This window comes from Oncorhynchus mykiss, chromosome 6 (genome assembly GCF_013265735.2).
Source record: "Oncorhynchus mykiss isolate Arlee chromosome 6, USDA_OmykA_1.1, whole genome shotgun sequence".
NCBI classification, from domain to species: Eukaryota; Metazoa; Chordata; class Actinopteri; order Salmoniformes; family Salmonidae; genus Oncorhynchus; species Oncorhynchus mykiss.
The window spans coordinates 85,378,200-85,403,032 of NC_048570.1; the positions used below are offsets into that span (position 1 = coordinate 85,378,200).

The 24,833-nt window shown below is 45.5% G+C and overlaps 1 protein-coding gene across 1 annotated transcript in view; it reads right to left on the reverse strand.

The window, feature by feature from the left end:
* Positions 1-24,833, reverse strand: part of LOC110513177 (UPF0606 protein KIAA1549L) — a 150,812-nt gene that overhangs the window by 46,178 nt on the left and 79,801 nt on the right. Inside the window, exons 8-12 of the mRNA XM_036981293.1 lie at positions 15,865-15,924; positions 13,037-13,188; positions 12,048-12,219; positions 5,027-5,190; positions 4,625-4,663 (exon numbers count right to left, since the gene is read on the reverse strand). Of these exons, the coding sequence (XP_036837188.1) occupies positions 4,625-4,663; positions 5,027-5,190; positions 12,048-12,219; positions 13,037-13,188; positions 15,865-15,924 (587 nt within the window). The remainder of the gene's footprint in view (positions 1-4,624; positions 4,664-5,026; positions 5,191-12,047; positions 12,220-13,036; positions 13,189-15,864; positions 15,925-24,833) is intronic.

The window sequence follows — 24,833 nt, forward strand, 5'->3', positions numbered from 1 at the left end:
CAAAAGCTCCCTCTTGGGATACTGCAAAATATGGACCATGTCTTTGCATAGAAAATGAACATCGGTGATTGGTTATTGTATTACTGTAATGGTGAACTAACTGATCTGTAATGCCAAACTGATACAAACAATAGCGAATGACAACGCATACAGTGGTAAACTAGGTCAGAACAGGGGTGTGTGCGTGTGTTTGCACGTGTGTGTCTGCTTCTTAAAGACAAATGAGGTCTAGAAGGTTAACAATGAGAGTACATACATTATTAGACATATAGAAGGGAGTCAGGTGTAATGGTATAGGTAGGATACTGTGTACTGAGCCAGGAGAATCATTAGTGTCTCGGCTAGCCTATTTTTACCCAATTAAGATGAGAACATCTGACCTTGTTCCAGCAATATGCACCAAGAGCTCGTTTCAGAGCACACACATGCATACACACACACACACACACACACACGCGCGTGCGCACGCACACGCATTCACATGCATACACACAGCTTTCAGTCTACTACAGAGTGAGTCAGCTAGGTTGGTTGCGGTCTCTCATCTCCCTCACTCACAGTAGCCTACACACTAGGTTTGGGCGGTATACCGTATATACCGTATCCCGAGGTATTTGGAAATAGCCATGGGATGGTTTATCAATACCGTCAATACCATTGAAACTACTTATTTTAATTTAATTTTTCAATAAATGTTTATATTTGTAGCTACTTTTTCAGTAAATACTTGCAGTCAATATGACAGAAGATAAAGATCGTGTTCATTTCACCTGTCACATTATAAAGTGGGTGGTTCCAGCCCTGAAAGCTGATTGGCTGATAGCCATAGTATATCAGACCGTATACCACGGGTATGACAAGACATGTATTTTTACTGCTCTAATTACATTGGTAACCAGTTTATAGTAGCAATAAGGCATCTCAGGGGTTTGTTGTATATGGCCAATATACTACGGCTAAGGGCCGTGTCCAGGCACGTGTTAGGTTGTACATATCACAATGGGGGAAAGCAGGAGCAGGTGAGTCCAGCTGTGTATTGCCAGGGGTCGTGTTTTAAATTGAAAGTCAACAGTGTTTTTTTGCTTCAATAGAGTGATCAGGGACCTGCAACTATAGTTTCCTTCACAGAAAATACATTGGTGTAACACATTCGGCAGAAAATATATTCATTTTCATCAGATGACAAAATCATTTTTGTCAATTTTTGTTTTTGGCTGGCAGTCATGCAACTCTATTTGGCTGGCAGTCATGCAACTCTATTTGGCTGGCAGTCATGCAACTCTATTTGGCTGGCAGTCATGCAACTCTATTTGGCTGGCAGTCATGCAACTCTATTTGGCTGGCAGTCATGCAACTCTATTTGGCTGGCAGTCATGCAACTCTATTTGGCTGACAGTCATGCAACTCTATTTGGCTGGCAGTCATGCAACTCTATTTGGCTGGCAGTCATGCAACTCTATTTGGCTGGCAGTCATGCAACTCTATTTGCATGGCAGTCATGCAACTCTATTTGGCTGGCAGTCATGCAACTCTATTTGGCTGACAGTCATGCAACTCTATTTGGCTGGCAGTCATGCAACTCTATTTGGCTGGCAGTCATGCAACTCTATTTGGCTGACAGTCATGCAACTCTATTTGGCTGGCAGTCATGCAACTCTATTTGGCTGGCAGTCATGCAACTCTATTTGGCTGGCAGTCATGCAACTCTATTTGGCTGGCAGTCATGCAACTCTATTTGGCTGGCAGTCATGCAACTCTATTTGGCTGGCAGTCATGCAACTCTATTTGGCTGACAGTCATGTAACTCTATTTGGCTGGCAGTCATGCAACTCTATTCGGCTGGCAGTCATGCAACTCTATTTGGCTGACAGTCATGTAACTCTATTCGGCTGGCAGTCATGCAACTCTATTCGGCTGGCAGTCATGCAACTCTATTTGGCTGGCAGTCATGCAACTCTATTTGGATGGCAGTCATGCAACTCTATTCGGCTGGCAGTCATGCAACTCTATTTGGCTGGCAGTCATGCAACTCTATTTGGCTGGCAGTCATGCAACTCTATTTGGCTGGCAGTCATGCAACTCTATTTGGCTGGCAGTCATGCAACTCTATTTGGCTGGCAGTCATGCAACTCTATTTGGCTGGCAGTCATGCAACTCTATTTGGCTGGCAGTCATGCAACTCTATTTGGCTGGCAGTCATGCAACTCTATTTGGCTGGCAGTCATGCAACTCTATTTGGCTGGCAGTCACAAAAGTAAATAAGCTTACAATTTAAAAAATAAATCAGAGCGCTGTCTGCTGATAGAATGCCTGTCAAGCAGAAATTATAAGAAGAAGCATTTTACATCTGTGTTTACAAAACACACAAAAAAAGATATTTCTTATGCATTTTATATTTTTTCCTGCGTGAAAAACACAAAATTCTCAGTTAACGAGACCCCTACATTTTAGGTCTTGCTAGTTATCTAAGTAAGTGGCTGAATTAATAAGGTGAGGGGGCATCATATTGTGTTAGATTTCTGCCATGTTTGAGAAGTCAAAGCCCTATCTTGATTTCCTTACGTTTTTTCTCCTCTCTGTTCTCGGACTATCTGCTCCTCCACCCTCTTCTCCAAGCTTACCAGGCAGGCCTGTTGCCCTAGCGACCCCAGACTCCACACAGACACAGCGTGTACACATGCTGCTCCACCCTCTTCTCCAAGCTTACCAGGCAGGCCCGTTGCCCTAGCGACTCCAGACTCCACACAGACACAGCTTGTACACATGCTGCTCCAGAGCCAGTACTGTTCTTCCTTCAGACAAGCATGTGTCAAACCTTTGTTCATTTGCACAATGTCTCTCGTTCACATTCGCTTGACATTCGGCAGCTCCACCATCCATATATGTATAACTTTATGTGCTGGATTGCCTGTCTTAGCAATTAAATGTTTTCACTCGTTAGCATATTTAGCTTGCAGCCTCCATGGAAATTGGCTATTACTTGTGATAATTTGTTAGCATTCTGGTAAATGATGCCCAATTCTTTCTGGCACCACCATGTGTACTAAGTTGATAATACTGTAAATCCTGGGATGAGAGAAGGATGGTATAAAGATATGAACATCTGGATACCACCCAACCCTAATACACACACACAGTCACCTAAACAAACATACCCATCAAATGTAATAGTGACTATTCAAACTTTATTTCCACTGCAGCATATCCGTATCCCTATTTCATATGCCAGTCAAACACCCCATTACCCTGCACTCCTCTAGTAGACCAGTGGAGGACACCTCATTATAATGGCTGAAGCAAATGGAAAGGCATCAGACCATGTGTTTGATGTAATTCATACCATTCTACTTATTTCTCTCCAGTCATTACCATGAGCCCGTCCTCCCCAATTAAGGTGTCACCAACCAGAGAAACAAGGACAGGCACCAGAGAGAAACAAGGACAGACACCAGAGAGAAACAAGGACAGACACCAGAGAGAAACAAGGACAGACACCAGAGAGAAACAAGGACAGACACCAGAGAGAAACAAGGACAGACACCAGAGAGAAACAAGGACAGACACCAGAGAGAAACAAGGACAGACACCAGAGAGAAACAAGGACAGACACCAGAGAGAAACAAGGACAGACACCAGAGAGAAACAAGGACAGACACCAGAGAGAAACAAGGACAGACACCAGAGAGAAACAAGGACAGACACCATAGAGAAACAAGGACAGACACCATAGAGAAACAAGGACAGACACCAGAGAGAAACAAGGACAGACACCAGAGAGAAACAAGGACAGACACCAGAGAGAAACAAGGACAGACACCAGAGAGAAACAAGGGCAGACACCAGAGAGAAACAAGGACAGACACCAGAGAGAAACAAGGACAGACACCAGAGAGAAACAAGGACAGACACCAGAGAGAAACAAGGACAGACACCAGAGAGAAACAAGGACAGACACCAGAGAGAAACAAGGACAGACACCAGAGAGAAACAAGGACAGACACCAGAGAGAAACAAGGACAGACACCAGAGAGAAACAAGGACAGACACCATAGAGAAACAAGGACAGACACCATAGAGAAACAAGGACAGACACCAGAGAGAAACAAGGACAGACACCAGAGAGAAACAAGGACAGACACCAGAGAGAAACAAGGACAGACACCAGAGAGAAACAAGGACAGACACCAGAGAGAAACAAGGACAGACACCAGAGAGAAACAAGGGCAGACACCAGAGAGAAACAAGGACAGACACCAGAGAGAAACAAGGACAGACACCAGAGAGAAACAAGGACAGACACCAGAGAGAAACAAGGACAGACACCAGAGAGAAACAAGGACAGACACCAGAGAGAAACAAGGACAGACACCAGAGAGAAACAAGGACAGACACCAGAGAGAAACAAGGACAGACACCAGAGAGAAACAAGGACAGACACCATAGAGAAACAAGGACAGACACCATAGAGAAACAAGGACAGACACCAGAGAGAAACAAGGACAGACACCAGAGAGAAACAAGGACAGACACCAGAGAGAAACAAGGACAGACACCAGAGAGAAACAAGGACAGACACCAGAGAGAAACAAGGACAGACACCAGAGAGAAACAAGGTAGATGATACCTGGTGGTAATATCCTGTAACATCCCTCCGATATGACGTCTGAAAAACAAGAGGAACCGTGTCAAAGATACGCGTCATCATCCATTTCCTACTCCCGTCTCTCTTCTGACAGTTTGACTGTAGGCTGAAAACATGCACTGCAAAAATAGGCAATGATCTGCTAGGTTTACCCAAACAATGGATTTACCTGCCGTCTTACCAAGATGAATCATCTCACTGCACTGACAGATCATTCTGCTTATTTCAACCTACAAAAGGCTTGATTTTTTGGGTAATAGAAAACAACTCAATACAATACATTTTTTATCTGGAATTACCTCTACCTGGTATGTGTGTGTGTGTGCGCCTGTGTGTGTGTGTGTGTGTGTGTGTGTGTGTGTGTGTGTGTGTGTCTCTGCCCACCTTGACACGGGGGTTAAGGTTGCCCATGGCGTCGGCTTTGAAGTCGCTCTTGTTCTTCCGGCAGAGCACGGCGGTGATGATGATGATGATGAGCGTTACCACGGCGATAGGGGCCAGCACCGCTGCGATGATCCACAGATTGTTTGGAGGATTCTTCACCACGGCTACAAGGGGAAACACACAGGAACACTTTGTGAGAGCACAGATCAACACACACACACACACACACACACACACACACAAACATATTCCCTCCTATTGTTGTGCTGTGTATAAGAATTGTCATCATGTAATCATCAATGATAGAACACACAGTAACAGTAGATATGTTTTACTGAGGTAAATGTGTCTGCAGTGAGAAATGTTCCTCAATGATGGTATCAACATCACAGCAGTAGTCCATCCTCTCCCTTCATTATGCCCTACCTCTACAGACACATCTCATACTGTCCTCACTTCCTCCATCCTCTCCCTTCATTATGTTGTACCTCTACAGACACATCTCATACTGTCCTCACTTCCTCCATCCTCTCCCTTCATTATGTTGTACCTCTACAGACACGTCTCATACTGTCCTCACTTCCTCCATCCTCTCCCTTCATTATGCCCTACCTCTACAGACACATCTCATACTGTCCTCACTTCCTCCATCCTCTCCCTTTCATTATGTTGTACCACTACAGACACATCTCATACTGTCCTCACTTCCTCCATCCTCTCCCTTCATTATGCCCTACCTCTACAGACACATCTCATACTGTCCTCACTTCCTCCATCCTCTCCCTTCATTATGTTGTACCTCTACAGACACATCTCATACTGTCCTCACTTCCTCCATCCTCTCCCTTCATTATGTTGTACCTCTACAGACACGTCTCATACTGTCCTCACTTCCTCCATCCTCTCCCTTCATTATGCCCTACCTCTACAGACACATCTCATACTGTCCTCACTTCCTCCATCCTCTCCCTTTCATTATGTTGTACCTCTACAGACATCTCATACTGTCCTCACTTCCTCCATCCTCTCCCTTCATTATGTTGTACCTCTACAGACATCTCATACTGTCCTCACTTCCTCCATCCTCTCCCTTTCATTATGTTGTACCTCTACAGACATCTCATACTGTCCTCACTTCCTCCATCCTCTCCCTTTCATTATGTTGTACCTCTACAGACATCTCATACTGTCCTCACTTCCTCCATCCTCTCCCTTCATTATGTTGTACCTCTACAGACACATCTCATACTGTCCTCACTTCCTCCATCCTCTCCCTTCATTATGTTGTACCTCTACAGACACATCTCATACTGTCCTCACTTCCTCCATCCTCTCCCTTCATTATGCCGTACCTCTACAGACACATCTCATACTGTCCTCACTTCCTCTCCCTTCATTATGTTGTACCTCTACAGACACATCTCATACTGTCCTCACTTCCTCCATCCTCTCCCTTCATTATGTTGTACCTCTACAGACACATCTCATACTGTCCTCACTTCCTCCATCCTCTCCCTTCATTATGTTGTACCTCTACAGACACATCTCATACTGTCCTCACTTCCTCCATCCTCTCCCTTCATTATGCCCTACCTCTACAGACACATCTCATACTGTCCTCACTTCCTCCATCCTCTCCCTTCATTATGCCCTACCTCTACAGACACATCTCATACTGTCCTCACTTCCTCCATCCTCTCCCTTCATTATGTTGTACCTCTACAGACACATCTCATACTGTCCTCACTTCCTCCATCCTCTCCCTTCATTATGTTGTACCTCTACAGACACATCTCATACTGTCCTCACTTCCTCTCCCTTCATTATGCCCTACCTCTACAGACACATCTCATACTGTCCTCACTTCCTCCATCCTCTCCCTTCATTATGTTGTACCTCTACAGACACATCTCATACTGTCCTCACTTCCTCTCCCTTCATTATGTTGTACCTCTACAGACACATCTCATACTGTCCTCACTTCCTCTCCCTTCATTATGTTGTACCTCTACAGACACATCTCATACGGTTCTCACTTCCTTTAGCAGTCACAACAATCTGAGAGAAATACAATAATGATATGCTAAAAATACTGTCAAGAAGAAACTCCCCCAATGTGAGTAATAATGAGAGTGTTTTGCCTGAGGCTTTTCATTGTTCTGTTCTGAAACCTACGCTTTCCATCTTAAACACAGAGACAGTATGTCCTGTACTGTACACCCACTCTGACATAGAGATAGTATGTCCTGTACACCCACTCTGACACAGAGATAGTATGTTCTGTACTGTACAACCACTCTGACACAGAGATAGTATGTCCTGTACAGCCACTCTGACACAGAGATAGTATGTCCTGTACACCCACTCTGACACAGAGATAGTATGTTCTGTACTGCCACTCTGACACAGAGATAGTATGTCCTGTACAACCACTCTGACACAGAGATAGTATGTTCTGTACTGCCACTCTGACACAGAGATAGTATGTCCTGTACAACCACTCTGACACAGAGATAGTATGTCCTGTACAGCCACTCTGACACAGAGATAGTATGTTCTGTACACCCACTCTGACACAGAGATAGTATGTTCTGTACTGCCACTCTGACACAGAGATAGTATGTCCTGTACAACCACTCTGACACAGAGATAGTATGTCCTGTACAGCCACTCTGACACAGAGATAGTATGTCCTGTACACCCACTCTGACACAGAGATAGTATGTTCTGTACTGTACAACCACTCTGACACAGAGATAGTATGTCCTGTACTGTACACCCACTCTGACACAGCGATAGTATGTCCTGTACACCCACTCTGACACAGAGACATAGAGCTCTGACAGACCTTACCCACTCTGACACAGAGACATACAGCTCTGACAGACCTCACCCACTCTGACACAGAGACATACAGCTCTGAGAGACCTTACCCACTCTCACACAGAGACATACAGCTCTGACAGACCTTACCCACTCTGACAGACCTTACCCACTCTGACACAGAGACATACAGCTCTGACAGACCTTACCCACTCTGACAGACCTTACCCACTCTGACACAGAGACATACAGCTCTGACAGACCTCACCCACTCTGACACAGAGACATACAGCTCTGACAGACCTTACCCACTCTGACACAGAGACATACAGCTCTGACAGACCTCACCCACTCTGACACAGAGACATACAGCTCTGACAGACCTCACCCACTCTGACACAGAGACATACAGCTCTGACAGACCTTACCCACTCTGACACAGAGACATACAGCTCTGACAGACCTCACCCACTCTAACACAGAGACATACAGCTCTGACAGACCTCACCCACTCTGACACAGAGACATACACCTCTGACAGACCTTACCCACTCTGACAGACCTTACCCACTCTGACACAGAGACATACAGCTCTGACAGACCTTACCCACTCTGACACAGAGACATACAGCTCTGACAGACCTTACCCACTCTGACAGACCTTACCCACTCTGACAGACCTTACCCACTCTGACAGACCTTACCCACTCTGACACAGAGACATACAGCTCTGACAGACCTTACCCACTCTGACACAGAGACATACAGCTCTGACAGATCTTACCCACTCTGACACAGTACACAGAAAACAGAGTACTGAGGAACTTTATAAGGATATGCACAGAGGGGGACGCACGCACGCACACACACACACATTCTTGATTTGATACACATTCAGAAATGCAATCCCTCCCTCCCTCCCTCCCTCGCTTCTCCTGTGTGTTCACAGTGAGAGTGTAGTGCAGCTCAGTGTTCTGCCTGGAGCTGATGTGTGAGATTATGAGAAGATGGTGTCTACCTTTCTCTCTCTCAGCTGGAACATTTCTCCCTCTCTTACTCCTCTCTCTCTCTCAATTCAATTATCTTTATTGGCATGAGGTAACAATGTACATATTGCCAAAGCTCTCTCTCTCTTCCTCTCTCTCTCCCTCCCCTCCTCTCTCTCCCTCCCCTTCTTCTCTCTCCCTCCCCTCCTCTCTCCCTCCCCTCCTCTCTCCCTCCCATCCTCCTCCCTCACTCTCCCTCCGCTCCTCTCTCTCTCTCCCTCCCCTCCTCCCTCCCCTCCTCCCTCCCTCCCCTCCTCTCTCTCCCTCCCTCCCCTCCTCTCTCTCCCTCCCTCCCCTCCTCTCTCTCCCTCCCTCCCCTCCTCTCTCCCTCCCCTCCTCCCTCCCCTCCTCCCTCCCTCTCCCCCTCTCTCTCCCTCCCCTCCTCTCTCTCCCTCCCTCCCCTCCTCTCTCTCCCTCCCCTCCTCTCTCCCTGCCATCCTCCTCCCTCACTCTCCCTCCGCTCCTCTCTCTCCCTCCCTCCACCCTCCCCCCTCTCTCTCTCTACCTCTCTTTTTCACACACTCACATATTCTCTCAACAGAATTCTAAAGACCCTTCTCTATTAAACAGTATTTGCTTTGCTCTCTCTCAACTCAATTTGCTTTATTGGCATGACGTAACAATGTACATATTGCCAAAGCTTACTTTGGAGATTTACAATATGAACATAATTCAAATAATAATACTCAATATTGTCAACGGGACAATAGTAACAACAATAATCAAGGGTCAAAATAACGTGCTACATAACCATACGTGGTATTTCTGTGGTATTTCACCCAGTAGATATGAGAGTTGATCAAAATTGGATTTGTTTTTCGAATTCTTTGTGGATCTGTGTAATCTGAGGGAAATATGTGTCTCTAATATGGTCATACATTTTTGGCAGGAGGTTAGGAGGTTCAGTTCAGCTCAGTTTCCACCTCATTTTGTGGGCAGTGTTTACATAGCCTGTCTTCTCTTGAGAGCCATGTCTGGCGAGAGGGGGCGCTCTTTTAATTTTTGGAAAAAAAAACGTTCCCGTTTTAAACAAGATATTTTGTCACGAAAAGATGCTCGACTATGCATGTAATTGACAGCGTTGGAAAGAAAAAACTCTGACGTTTCCAAAACTGCAAAGATATTATCTGTGAGTGCCCCAGAACTAATGCTACAGGCAAAACCAAGATGAAGTTTCATACAGGAAATGCCCCAGATTCTGAAGGCGCTGTGTTCCAATGTCTCCTTATATGGCTGTGAAGGCGCCAGGAATGAGCCTGCCTTTTCTGTCGTTTCTCCAAGGTGTCTGCAGCATTGTGACGTATTTGTAGGCACATCATTGGAAGATTGACCATAAGAGACTACATTTACCAGGTGTCCGCCTGGTGTCCTGTGTCGAAATTATTGCATAATCTCTAGGTCCATGCGAGTTCCATTTCTTCAGAAGAGAAAGTCAACTGCCATGAAGGATTTATCATCGATAGATATGTGAAAAACACCTTGAGGAATGATTCTAAACATCGTTTGCCATGTTTCTGTCGATATTATGGAGTTAATTTGGAAAAAATGACTTATTTTTATTTTTATTTTTTTCTTATTTATTTTTTTCTTACCCAAACGTGATGAAGAAAACGGAGCGATTTGTCAACACAAATAATATTTTTGTAAAAACTGAACATTTGCTATCTAACAGAGTCTCCTCATTGAAAACATCTGAAGTTCTTCAAAGGTAAATGATTTTATTTGAATGCTTTTAGGTTTTTTTGTGGAAAATGTTGCATGCTAAATGCTAGGGTTAATGCAATGCTAGGCTATCAATACTGTTACACAAATGCTTGTTTAGCTATGGTTCAAAAGCATAATTTGAAAATCTGAGATGACAGTGTTGTTAACAAAAGGCTAAGCTTGAGAGCGAATAGATTTATTTCATTTAATTTGCGATTTTCATGAATAGTTAACGTTGCGTTATGGTAATGAGCTTGAGGCTGTAGTCACGATCCCGGATCCGGGATGGCTCGACGCAAGAAGTTAAATTTGGGTCAGGTATTCTGCCACTGTGTACTCTTTGTTTTGGGCCAAATAGCATTTTAGTTTGCTCTGTTTTTTTGTTAATTCTTTCCAATTTGTCAAGTAATTCTGTTTTTCTTTTCTCTTGATTTGGTCTCTCTCTGTGTATAACTTGAGTTTCTTCTCCCTCTCTCTCCATCCATCCATCCATCCATCCAACTCACCCAACAACCTACACACCCATCCATCCATCCATACATCAACAACCCACCCAACAACCTACACACACACCCATCCATCCATCCATACATCAACAACCCACCCAACAACCTACACACCCACCCATCCATCCATCCATCCATCCATCCATCCATCCACCAACCCACCCAACAACCTACACACCCATCCATCCATCCATCCACCAACCCACCCAACAACCTACACACCCATCCATCCATCCATCCATCCACCAACCCACCCAACAACCTACACACCCACCCATCCACCCATCCATCCATCCACCAACCCACCCAACAACCTACACACCCACGCATTCATCCATCCATACATCAACAACCCACCCAACAACCTACACACCCACCCATCCACCCATCCATCCATCCATCCATCAACCCATCCATCCATCACCAACCCACCCAACAACCTACACACCCACCCATCCATCCACCCACCAACCCACCCAACAACCCACACACCCACCCATCCATCCATCCATCCATCACCAACCCACCCAACAACCTACACACCCACCCATCCATCCACCCATCCACCCACCAACCCACCCAACAACCTACACACCCACCCATCCATCCATCCACCAACCCACCCAACAACCTACACACCCATCCATCCATCCACCAACCCACCCAACAACCTACACACCCACCCATCCATCCATCCACCAACAACCTACACACCCACCCATCCACCCATCCATCCATCCATCAACCCATCCATCCATCCACCAACCCACCCAACAACCTACACACCCACCCATTCATCCATCCATCCATCCACCCATCCAACAATCTACACACCCACCCATCCATCCACCCATCCATCCATCCATCCATCCATCCATCCACCCATCCATCCATCCACCCATCCACCCATCCATCCATCCATCCAAGAGGAGGTATACGTACGTTCAGCCTGCAGCTGAACGAAGTAACCCAGTGTGAGGGCCATGGTCTGAGAGTCCAGCGTGTTCAGGACCTTGGCGGCTGATGTGCCCGGTAACGGACGACCATTCAGCTGAACGTAGTAGGTCATCTCTGCTGGGTTCTTCTGACCCATCACTCGACGGATACTCACCATCTGAGTGGATATAGGAAGGGTTAAAACAAGTCTCCTCAGATTGAAGGCTCCACCTGTACGTCCAGAATGTTACGGTGCCAATGACACCTACGGACATGAAGGGGTCAGAGATCTTCTTACAGCACGTTTACTTCATACACTAGTTCTTTAGAAAACAATACAGTGACAAATGAGAACACAATGACTAATGGGTAAAAAACATGTGGTTAACACAGTAATCATTATTGAAATGAATTGTAGAAATACCATCAGCATCTTTACCCTTAATATATTTAACTTCTATAACAAGCTGGAAATCCCTCTAATTAAGTTTGTGTGTGTGTGTGTGTGTGTGTGTGTGTGTGTGTGTGTGTGTGTGTGTGTGTGTGTGTGTGTGTGTGTGTGTGTGTGTGTGACTGTGTGTGTGTGTGTGTGTGACTGTGTGTGTGTGTGTGTGTGTGTGTGTGTGTGTGTGTGACTGTGTGTGTGTGTGTGTGTGTGTGTGTGTGTGTGTGCGTGTGTGTGTGTGTGTGTGTGTGTGTGTGTGTGTGTGTGTGTGTGTGTGTGTGTGTGTGTGACTGTGTGTAAACGCCCACACACGTGTGTTTTACTTTTTATCACTATGAAATATAGATGCTTTGTTTAAGAAACAAGTCAGCATTAGTATTCAATTCATTAGCCTCACTACTCAACACACATAAGGACATCCACCCTGGGGAAGTTGACAATAAACCTGTCAGGAGTGGCCACACTGTCTCAGAACCAGGTCTGTCAAGGGCCTCCAGAGCAGACCTCCAGGCCAACCTGCCTGGGTTGCAGTGCCAGCTCTGCTCCCTACCTGGACAGTGTAGCTGTCCACAGTGGTGGCTCTCCTGAAGCGAGTGCCCTGCTGGCGAGCAACCACAAACAGCTCAGCCAGGCGCTGCTCCATGAGACTGGCAAAGCTCTGGTACTGGCTCTCCAGAGATGAGTTATCCACATCCAGGATGACTGCAGGGAGAGGGGGAGGGGGGAGGGGGGAGGGGGGAAGGAGGGAGAGAGGAGGGAGAGTGAGAAGTATGAGAATATGAGAGAGGGGGAGAGCGAGAGAGAAAGGGAGAGTGAGAGTGAGACAGAGGGTAACGAGGAGGTCAGAGGGCAGAGGAGGTGATTGAGCGAGATATTTTAATCCAATTGAGAGAGAGAGAAGGAAGGAGGAGAAAGAGAGGGATGAGGAAGGAAGCTAGAGAAAGAGAGACATTAGTTTGCCTCTCTCTCCTCTCTCTTTCCTCCCAGAGAGACGGTAGTCTGCCTTCCTGCCTCTCTCATCTACATTAGTCTGCCTCTCTCTCCTCTCTCTTTCTTCCCAGAGAGATGGTAGTCTGCCTCCCTGCCTCTCTCTCCTCTCTATTTCTTCCCAGAGAGATGGTAGTCTGCCTCCCTGCCTCTCTCTCCTCTCTCTTTCTTCCCAGAGAGATGGTAGTCTGCCTCCCTGCCTCTCTCTCCTCTCTCTTTCTTCCCAGAGAGACGTTAGTCTGCCTCCCTGCCTCTCTCATCTACTTTAGTCTGCCTCTCTCTCTCCTCTCTCTTTCCTCCCAGAGAGACGGTAGTCTGCCTCCCTGCCTCTCTCTTTCTTCCCAGAAAGACATTAGTCTGCCTCTCTCTCCTCTCTCTTTCCTCCCAGAGAGACGGTAGTCTGCCTCTCTCTTCTCTCTCTTTCCTCCCAGAGAGATGGTAGTCTGCCTCCCTGCCTCTCTCTCCTCTCTCTTTCTTCCCAAAGAGATGGTAGTCTGCCTCCCTGCCTCTGTGTGTGTGTGTGTGTGTGTGTGTGTGTGTGTGTGTGTGTGTGTGTGTGTGTGTGTGTGTGTGTGTGTGTGACTGTGTGACTGTGTGTGTGTGTGTGTGTGACTGTGTGTGTGTGTGTGTGTGTGTGACTGTGTGTGTGTGTGACTGTGTGTGACTGTGTGTGTGTGTGTGACTGTGTGTGTGTGTGTGTGTGTGTGTGTGTGTGTGTGTGTGTGACTGTGTGTGTGTGTGTGACTGTGTGTGTGTGACTGTGTGTGTGTGTGTGTGACTGTGTGTGTGTGTGTGTGTGTGTGTGTGTGTGTGTGTGTGTGTGTGTGTGTGTGTGTGTGTGTGTGTGTGTGTGTGTGTGTGACTGTGTGTGACTGTGTGTGTGTGTGTGTGTGTGTGTGTGTGTGTGTGACTGTGTGTGTGTGTGTGTGTGTGTGTGACTGTGTGTGTGTGTGACTGTGTGTGACTGTGTGTCTCTTTCCTCCCAGAGAGATGGTAGTCTGCCTCCCTGCCTCTCTCTTTCCTCCCAGAGAGACGGTAGTCTGCCTCTCTCTCCTCTCTCTTTCTTCCCAGAGAGACATTAGTCTGCCTCTCTCTCCTCTCTCTTTCTTCCCGGAGAGACGCTAGTCTGCCTCCCTGCCTCTCTCTCCTCTCTCTTTCTTCCCGGAGACGCTAGTCTGCCTCCCTGCTTCTCTCTCCTCTCTCTTTCCTCCCAGAGAGATGCTAGTCTGCCTCCCTGCCTCTCTCTCCTCTCTCTTTCTTCCCGGAGAGACGCTAGTCTGCCTCCCTGCCTCTCTCTCCTCTCTCTTTCTTCCCAGAGAGACGGTAGTCTGCCTCCCTGCCTCTCTCTTTCTTCCCAGAGAGACGTTAGTCTGCCTCTCTCTCCTCTCTCTTTCTTCCCAGAGAGACGGTAGTCTGCCTCCCTGCCTCTCTCTCCTCTCTCTTTCTTCCCAGAGAGACAATAATCTGCCTCTCTCTCCTCTCTCTTTCTTCCCAGAGAGACGGTAAGAGATGCACAATACCATCACACAGATAATTCCCTATATAAAAGAGAAGAGGCTACACATCTACACACACATGAGCTCGTACATAACCACACACTACGCATATCTAAACACACACTCATCTACGCATATCTAATCTGATCTAACCTGATCTGATTCATCTACACATCTACACAGCCCAGACCTGATCTGATTCATCTACACAGTCCAGACCTGATTCATCTACACAGCCCAGACCTGATTCCTCGACACATCTACACAGCCCAGACCTGATTCATCTACACAGCCCAGACCTAATTCATCTACACAGCCCTGACCTGATTCCTCTACACATCTACACAGCCCAGACCTGATTCATCTACACAGCCCAGACCTGATTCATCTACACATCTACACAGCCCAGACCTGATTCATCTACACAGCCCAGACCTGATTCAATTGCTGCACCCTTAGGAAAAAAATGTGCTATCTAGAACCTTAAAGGGTTCTTCAGCTGTCCCCATAGGAGAACCCTTTGAAGAACCCCTTTTGGTTCCATGTAGAACCCTTTTGGTTCCATGAGGAACCTTTTGGGTTACCCTTTCCACAGAGGGTTCTACATGGAGCCCAAAAGGGTTCTACATGGAACCAAAAAGGGTTCTCCGTGGAACCAAATAGGGTTATCCTATGGGGACAGCCGAAGAAGCCTTTTGAAAGCCTTTTTTCTAAGACTGTACCGTGGTCATGCATATGCTTTTTCAATTTGGACCAATCCATACAGGCCCATTTCCACGACTGTAATGGGTTAAAACAAGCACAAAAGACAGCATATACAGAACACGTATCAGCAGCTCAACTAGAGAGCTTCTCTTCAATAAGCCCATAAGGAGAGAAACAATAAGACAATTACCTGTGATTACCCAGAAGTCTCTGGTAGCGATGGAGGTATTGAGGTTGTGGTATTCCAACGCTGAAAAAGAACAGAGGAACAGCATGACCGGTCTGACATTTCTTCTTTATGTGAGTCAAAATCATTTCTGTCAAGCTCTTTATGAATTTAACTGGTCAGAACTACATTGGTGCTTTGAGTGGCTCGATTTCTCCTTATGAAAACCTCACTGCAGTGGTACTGAGAGTTTACAGTGGCACAACTTAAACCTGCATTATGCCTGTGTGTCCTAGAGTTTCTTATACTGAGAGCTCTGGCTGAGTGTCTCACTGTGAGAGCTGATATCTGCATGGGCTCTACCTCTCTTCTGGTTGTCTGTTGAGTTTCCCAGGCTTTAGCTCGGTTACATATTTCCTGCCTGATTAAGTACTGGGGCTGGCACAGGGGTTTGGGGATATGCTGTTTCACTGGCCTATGAAATCAGACACAGTACAGAAAGAGAGACAGGGGTAGTTGTATAGAGTGAGAGCGAGAGAGACATCTGGTTCAGGTGTCACAAACAAACTGGCAGTGATAACAGCTCTAAGATGGCCGTCCGGCTGTGAGGCTGGCACTAGTCCCCCCCTCCTCTCCATTCTCAGCACGTCCCCAAACATCGTCTACACATCTGTCTGGGGGGTTATTTTATTTGTTTCTAAAGATTTGCAAGCCTGTCACATCACCTTCTGCCACTGTATGAGTGAGTAGGGGAACAATGGATGCTCTGGCCTGTCACCCGTTACTACTGCAGGGCTGTCACATCACCCTCTGCCACTGTATGAGTGAGTAGGGGAACAATGGATGCTCTGGCCTGTTACCCGTTACTACTGCAGGGCTGTCACATCACCCTCTGCCACTGTATGAGTGAGTAGGGGAACAATGGATGCTCTGGCCTGTTACCCGTTACTACTGCAGGGCTGTCAGCACAATCTCTTTAACACTGTCCAATACTGTAGTCTCAGCCGTGCACAATCGTGCTGCTTAATCTGTGATGATGTTTCACATAAACCTCAGAGCTCCACTGCTGAAGTTAGAGAGGCCTAGGGATGAAAAACACCGCGTTCTGAAAGGTATTTGTTGGGTGGATTTAAAAGGAGCAGGTTGTGTGTGATTCCCTTGTTGAATATAGGAAAACAACATGTACTCTAAACAGTAGTTTAGAAGTCAAACACTCATCAAATATTCAACAAATGATGTGTGTTGTGATGATTCTTTACTTGATGAGTTGTTTGGTTTTCCATCTTCCACATTCTGGTTTAAGATACATTATCAACTGACACAGCCTTACTAAAACCTTGGCACATAGGCTTCTTAAATGTAGAAACAGACACACACACACACACACACACACACACACACACACACACACACACACACACACACACACACACACACATACACCACTGAAAGGAAGAAAACACAGAAGACAAGCTTAAAAACTCATCACCACATTTGATATCTATATATCTATCTATCTATATATGAACAGTCTGAAAAATCCCCTGACCTTCCCTGGAATTCTCCAGGTTGAAAACAGTAACGTTGGAAGTGGAGAGAGATTTAGGGTCGTCTCTGTCTGAACAGGGCCTGAGGTGTTTTACTGTGCACACTGATAAACCCCCCACTGTTAATTATTTACTGTGGTAATTGCCTTTGAAGAGTGGCGCCAGCCGCTGCCAACATATGGCAGAGACCTCCCTCACCTCCCTATAAAACTGTGATATTACGAATGGCAGAGACCTCCCTCACCTCCCTATAAAACTGTAATATTACGAATGGCAGAGACCTCCCTCACCTCCCTATAAAACTGCAATATTACGAATGGCAGAGACCTCCCTCACCTCCCTATAAAACTGTAATATTACGAACGGCAGAGACCTCCCTCACCTCCCTATAAAACTGTAATACTGTAATATTACGAATGGCAGAGACCTCCCTATAAAACTGTAATACTGTAATATTACGAACGGCAGAGACCTCCCTCACCTCCATATAAAACTGTAATACTGTAATATTACGAATGGCAGAGACCTCCCTCACCTCCCGATAAAACTGTGATATTACGAACCGCAGAGACCTCCCTCACCTCCCTATAAAACTGTAATATTACGAATGGCAGAGACCTCCCTCACCTCCCTATAAAACTGTAATATTACGAAGGGCAGAGACCTCCCTCACCTCCCTATAAAACTGTAATATTACGAACGGCAGAGACCTCCCTCACCTCCCTATAAAACTGTAATATTACAAACGGCAGAGACCTCACTCACCTCCCTATAAAACTGTAATACTGTAATATTACGAATGGCAGAGACCTCCCTCACCTCCCTATAAAACTGTAATATTACGAATGGCAGAGACCTCCCTCACCTCCCTATAAAACTGTAATATTACGAATGGCAGAGACCTCCCTCACCTCCCTATAAAACTGTAATATTACGAATGGCAGAGACCTCCCTCACCTCCCTATAAAACTGTAATATTACGAATGGCAGAGACCTCCCTCACCTCCCTATAAAACTGTAATATTACGAATGGCAGAGACCTCCCTCACCTCCCTATAAAACTGTAATATTACGAATGGCAGAGACCTCCCTCACCTCCCTATAAAACTGTAATATTACGAACGGCAGAGACCTCCCTCACCTCCCTATAAAACTGTAATACTGTAATATTACGAACGGCAGGGACCTCCCTCACCTCCCTATAAAACTGTGATATTACGAACGGCAGAGACCTCCCTCACCTCCCTATAAAACTGTAATATTACGAACGGCAGAGACCTCCCTCACCTCCCTATAAAACTGTAATACTGTAATATTACGAATGGCAGAGACCTCCCTCACCTCCCTATAAAACTGTAATATTATGAATGGCAGAGACCTCCCTCACCTCCCTATAAAACTGTAATATTACGAATGGCAGAGACCTCCCTCACCTCCCTATAAAACTGTAATACTGTAATATTACGAACGGCAGGGGCCTCCCTCACCTCCCTATAAAACTGTGATATTACGAACGGCAGAGACCTCCCTCACCTCCCTATAAAACTGTAATATTACGAATGGCAGAGACCTCCCTCACCTCCCTATAAAACTGTAATATTACGAAGGGCAGAGACCTCCCTCACCTCCCTATAAAACTGTAATATTACGAATGGCAGAGACCTCCCTCACCTCCCTATAAAACTGTAATATTACGAACGCCAGAGACCTCCCTCAACTCCCTATAAAACTATGATATTACGAATGGCAGAGACCTCCCTCACCTCTCTATAAAACTGTAATATTACGAATGGCAGGGACCTCCCTCACCTCCCTATAAAACTGTAATATTACGAATGGCAGAGACCTCCCTCACCTCCCTATAAAACTGTAATATTATGAATGGCAGAGACGTCCCTCACCTCCCTATAAAACTGTAATATTACGAATGGCAGAGACCTCCCTCACCTCCCTATAAAACTGTAATATTACGAATGGCAGAGACCTCCCTCACCTCCCTATAAAACTGTAATATTACGAATGGCAGAGACCTCCCTCACCTCCCTATAAAACTGTAATATTACGAATGGCAGAGACCTCCCTCACCTCCCTATAAAACTGTAATATTACGAACGGCAGAGACCTCCCTCACCTCCCTATAAAACTGTAATATTATGAATGGCAGAGACCTCCCTCACCTCCCTATAAAACTGTGATATTACGAACGGCAGAGACCTCCCTCACCTCCCTATAAAACTGTAATATTACGAACGGCAGAGACCTCCCTCACCTCCCTATAAAACTGTGATATTACGAACGGCAGAGACCTCCCTCACCTCCCTATAAAACTGTAATATTACGAACGGCAGAGACCTCCCTCACCTCCCTATAAAACTGTAATACTGTAATATTACGAATGGCAGAGACCTCCCTCACCTCCCTATAAAACTGTAATATTATGAATGGCAGAGACCTCCCTCACCTCCCTATAAAACTGTTATATTACGAATGGCAGAGACCTCCCTCACCTCCCTATAAAACTGTAATACTGTAATATTACGAACGGCAGAGACCTCCCTCACCTCCCTATAAAACTGTTATATTACGAACGGCAGAGACCTCCCTCACCTCCCTATAAAACTGTAATACTGTAATATTACGAATGGCAGAGACCTCCCTCACCTCCCTATAAAACTGTAATATTATGAATGGCAGAGACCTCCCTCACCTCCATATAAAACTGTAATATTACGAAGGGCAGAGACCTCCCTCACCTCCCTATAAAACTGTTATATTACGAACGGCAGAGACCTCCCTCACCTCCCTATAAAACTGTAATATTACAAATGGCAGAGACCTCCCTCACCTCCCTATAGAACTGTGATATTACGAACGGCAGAGACCTCCCTCACCTCCCTATAAAACTGTAATATTATGAATGGCAGAGACCTCCCCCACCTCCCTATAAAACTGTAATATTACGAACGGCAGAGACCTCCCTCACCTCCCTATAAAACTGTAATACTGTAATATTACGAATGGCAGAGACCTCCCTCACCTCCCTATAAAACTGTAATATTATGAATGGCAGAGACCTCCCTCACCTCCCTATAAAACTGTAATATTACGAATGGCAGAGACCTCCCTCACCTCCCTATAAAACTGTAATATTATGAATGGCAGAGACCTCCCTCACCTCCCTATAAAACTGTAATACTGTAATATTACGAATGGCAGAGACCTCCCTCACCTCCCTATAAAACTGTAATATTATGAATGGCAGAGACCTCCCTCACCTCCCTATAAAACTGTAATATTACGAATGGCAGAGACCTCCCTCACCTCCCTATAAAACTGTAATACTGTAATATTACGAACGGCAGGGGCCTCCCTCACCTCCCTATAAAACTGTGATATTACGAACGGCAGAGACCTCCCTCACCTCCCTATAAAACTGTAATATTACGAATGGCAGAGACCTCCCTCACCTCCCTATAAAACTGTAATATTACGAAGGGCAGAGACCTCCCTCACCTCCCTATAAAACTGTAATATTACGAATGGCAGAGACCTCCCTCACCTCCCTATAAAACTGTAATATTACGAACGGCAGAGACCTCCCTCAACTCCCTATAAAACTATGATATTACGAATGGCAGAGACCTCCCTCACCTCTCTATAAAACTGTAATATTACGAATGGCAGGGACCTCCCTCACCTCCCTATAAAACTGTAATATTACGAATGGCAGAGACCTCCCTCACCTCCCTATAAAACTGTAATATTATGAATGGCAGAGACGTCCCTCACCTCCCTATAAAACTGTAATATTACGAATGGCAGAGACCTCCCTCACCTCCCTATAAAACTGTAATATTACGAATGGCAGAGACCTCCCTCACCTCCCTATAAAACTGTAATATTACGAATGGCAGAGACCTCCCTCACCTCCCTATGAAACTGTAATATTACGAATGGCAGAGACCTCCCTCACCTCCCTATAAAACTGTAATATTACGAACGGCAGAGACCTCCCTCACCTCCCTATAAAACTGTAATATTATGAATGGCAGAGACCTCCCTCACCTCCCTATAAAACTGTGATATTACGAACGGCAGAGACCTCCCTCACCTCCCTATAAAACTGTAATATTACGAACGGCAGAGACCTCCCTCACCTCCCTATAAAACTGTGATATTACGAACGGCAGAGACCTCCCTCACCTCCCTATAAAACTGTAATATTACGAACGGCAGAGACCTCCCTCACCTCCCTATAAAACTGTAATACTGTAATATTACGAATGGCAGAGACCTCCCTCACCTCCCTATAAAACTGTAATATTATGAATGGCAGAGACCTCCCTCACCTCCCTATAAAACTGTTATATTACGAATGGCAGAGACCTCCCTCACCTCCCTATAAAACTGTAATACTGTAATATTACGAACGGCAGAGACCTCCCTCACCTCCCTATAAAACTGTTATATTACGAACGGCAGAGACCTCCCTCACCTCCCTATAAAACTGTAATACTGTAATATTACGAATGGCAGAGACCTCCCTCACCTCCCTATAAAACTGTAATATTATGAATGGCAGAGACCTCCCTCACCTCCATATAAAACTGTAATATTACGAAGGGCAGAGACCTCCCTCACCTCCCTATAAAACTGTTATATTACGAACGGCAGAGACCTCCCTCACCTCCCTATAAAACTGTAATATTACAAATGGCAGAGACCTCCCTCACCTCCCTATAGAACTGTGATATTACGAACGGCAGAGACCTCCCTCACCTCCCTATAAAACTGTAATATTACGAATGGCAGAGACCTCCCTCACCTCCATATAAAACTGTGATATTACGAACGGCAGAGACCTCCCTCACCTCCCTATAAAACTGTAATATTACGAACGGCAGAGACCTCCCTCACCTCCCTATAAAACTGTAATATTATGAATGGCAGAGACCTCCCCCACCTCCCTATAAAACTGTAATATTACGAACGGCAGAGACCTCCCTCACCTCCCTATAAAACTGTAATACTGTAATATTACGAATGGCAGAGACCTCCCTCACCTCCCTATAAAACTGTAATATTATGAATGGCAGAGACCTCCCTCACCTCCCTATAAAACTGTAATATTATGAATGGCAGAGACCTCCCTCACCTCCCTATAAAACTGTAATATTACGAATGGCAGAGACCTCCCTCACCTCCCTATAAAACTGTAATATTATGAATGGCAGAGACCTCCCTCACCTCCCTATAAAACTGTAATATTACGAATGGCAGAGACCTCCCTCACCTCCCTATAAAACTGTAATATTACGAATGGCAGAGACCTCCCTCACCTCCCTATAAAACTGTAATATTACGAATGGCAGAGACCTCCCTCACCTCCCTATAAAACTGTAATACTGTAATATTACGAATGGCAGAGACCTCCCTCACCTCCCTATAAAACTGTAATATTATGAATGGCAGAGACCTCCCTCACCTCCCTATAAAACTGTAATATTATGAATGGCAGAGACCTCCCTCACCTCCCTATAAAACTGTAATATTACGAATGGCAGAGACCTCCCTCACCTCCCTATAAAACTGTAATATTATGAATGGCAGAGACCTCCCTCACCTCCCTATAAAACTGTAATATTACGAATGGCAGAGACCTCCCTCACCTCCCTATAAAACTGTAATATTACGAATGGCAGAGACCTCCCTCACCTCCCTATAAAACTGTAATATTACGAATGGCAGAGACCTCCCTCACCTCCCTATAAAACTGTAATATTACGAACGGCAGAGACCTCCCTCACCTCCCTATAAAACTGTAATATTATGAATGGCAGAGACCTCCCTCACCTCCCTATAAAACTGTGATATTGCGAACGGCAGAGACCTCCCTCACCTCCCTATAAAACTGTAATATTACGAATGGCAGAGACCTCCCTCACCTCCCTATAAAACTGTGATATTACGAACGGCAGAGACCTCCCTCACCTCCCTATAAAACTGTAATATTACGAACGGCAGAGACCTCCCTCACCTCCCTATAAAACTGTAATACTGTAATATTACGAATGGCAGAGACCTCCCTCACCTCCCTATAAAACTGTAATATTATGAATGGCAGAGACCTCCCTCACCTCCCTATAAAACTGTTATATTACGAATGGCAGAGACCTCCCTCACCTCCCTATAAAACTGTAATACTGTAATATTACGAACGGCAGAGACCTCCCTCACCTCCCTATAAAACTGTTATATTACGAATGGCAGAGACCTCCCTCACCTCCCTATAAAACTGTAATACTGTAATATTACGAACGGCAGAGACCTCCCTCACCTACCTATAAAACTGTAATACTGTAATATTACGAATGGCAGAGACCTCCCTCACCTCCCTATAAAACTGTAATATTACGAATGGCAGAGACCTCCCTCACCTCCCTATAAAACTGTAATATTACGAACGGCAGAGACCTCCCTCACCTCCCTATAAAACTGTGATATTACGAATGGCAGAGACCTCCCTCACCTCCCTATAAAACTGTAATATTACGAATGGCAGGGACCTCCCTCACCTCCCTATAAAACTGTAATATTACGAATGGCAGAGACCTCCCTCACCTCCCTATAAAACTGTAATATTACGAACGGCAGAGACCTCCCTCACCTCCCTATAAAACTGTGATATTACGAACGGCAGAGACCTCCCTCACCTCCCTATAAAACTGTAATATTACGAACGGCAGAGACCTCCCTCACCTCCCTATAAAACTGTAATACTGTAATATTACGAATGGCAGAGACCTCCCTCACCTCCCTATAAAACTGTAATATTATGAATGGCAGAGACCTCCCTCACCTCCCTATAAAACTGTTATATTACGAATGGCAGAGACCTCCCTCACCTCCCTATAAAACTGTAATACTGTAATATTACGAACGGCAGAGACCTCCCTCACCTCCCTATAAAACTGTTATATTACGAACGGCAGAGACCTCCCTCACCTCCCTATAAAACTGTAATACTGTAATATTACGAATGGCAGAGACCTCCCTCACCTCCCTATAAAACTGTAATATTATGAATGGCAGAGACCTCCCTCACCTCCATATAAAACTGTAATATTACGAAGGGCAGAGACCTCCCTCACCTCCCTATAAAACTGTTATATTACGAACGGCAGAGACCTCCCTCACCTCCCTATAAAACTGTAATATTACAAATGGCAGAGACCTCCCTCACCTCCCTATAGAACTGTGATATTACGAACGGCAGAGACCTCCCTCACCTCCCTATAAAACTGTAATATTACGAATGGCAGAGACCTCCCTCACCTCCATATAAAACTGTGATATTACGAACGGCAGAGACCTCCCTCACCTCCCTATAAAACTGTAATATTACGAACGGCAGAGACCTCCCTCACCTCCCTATAAAACTGTAAT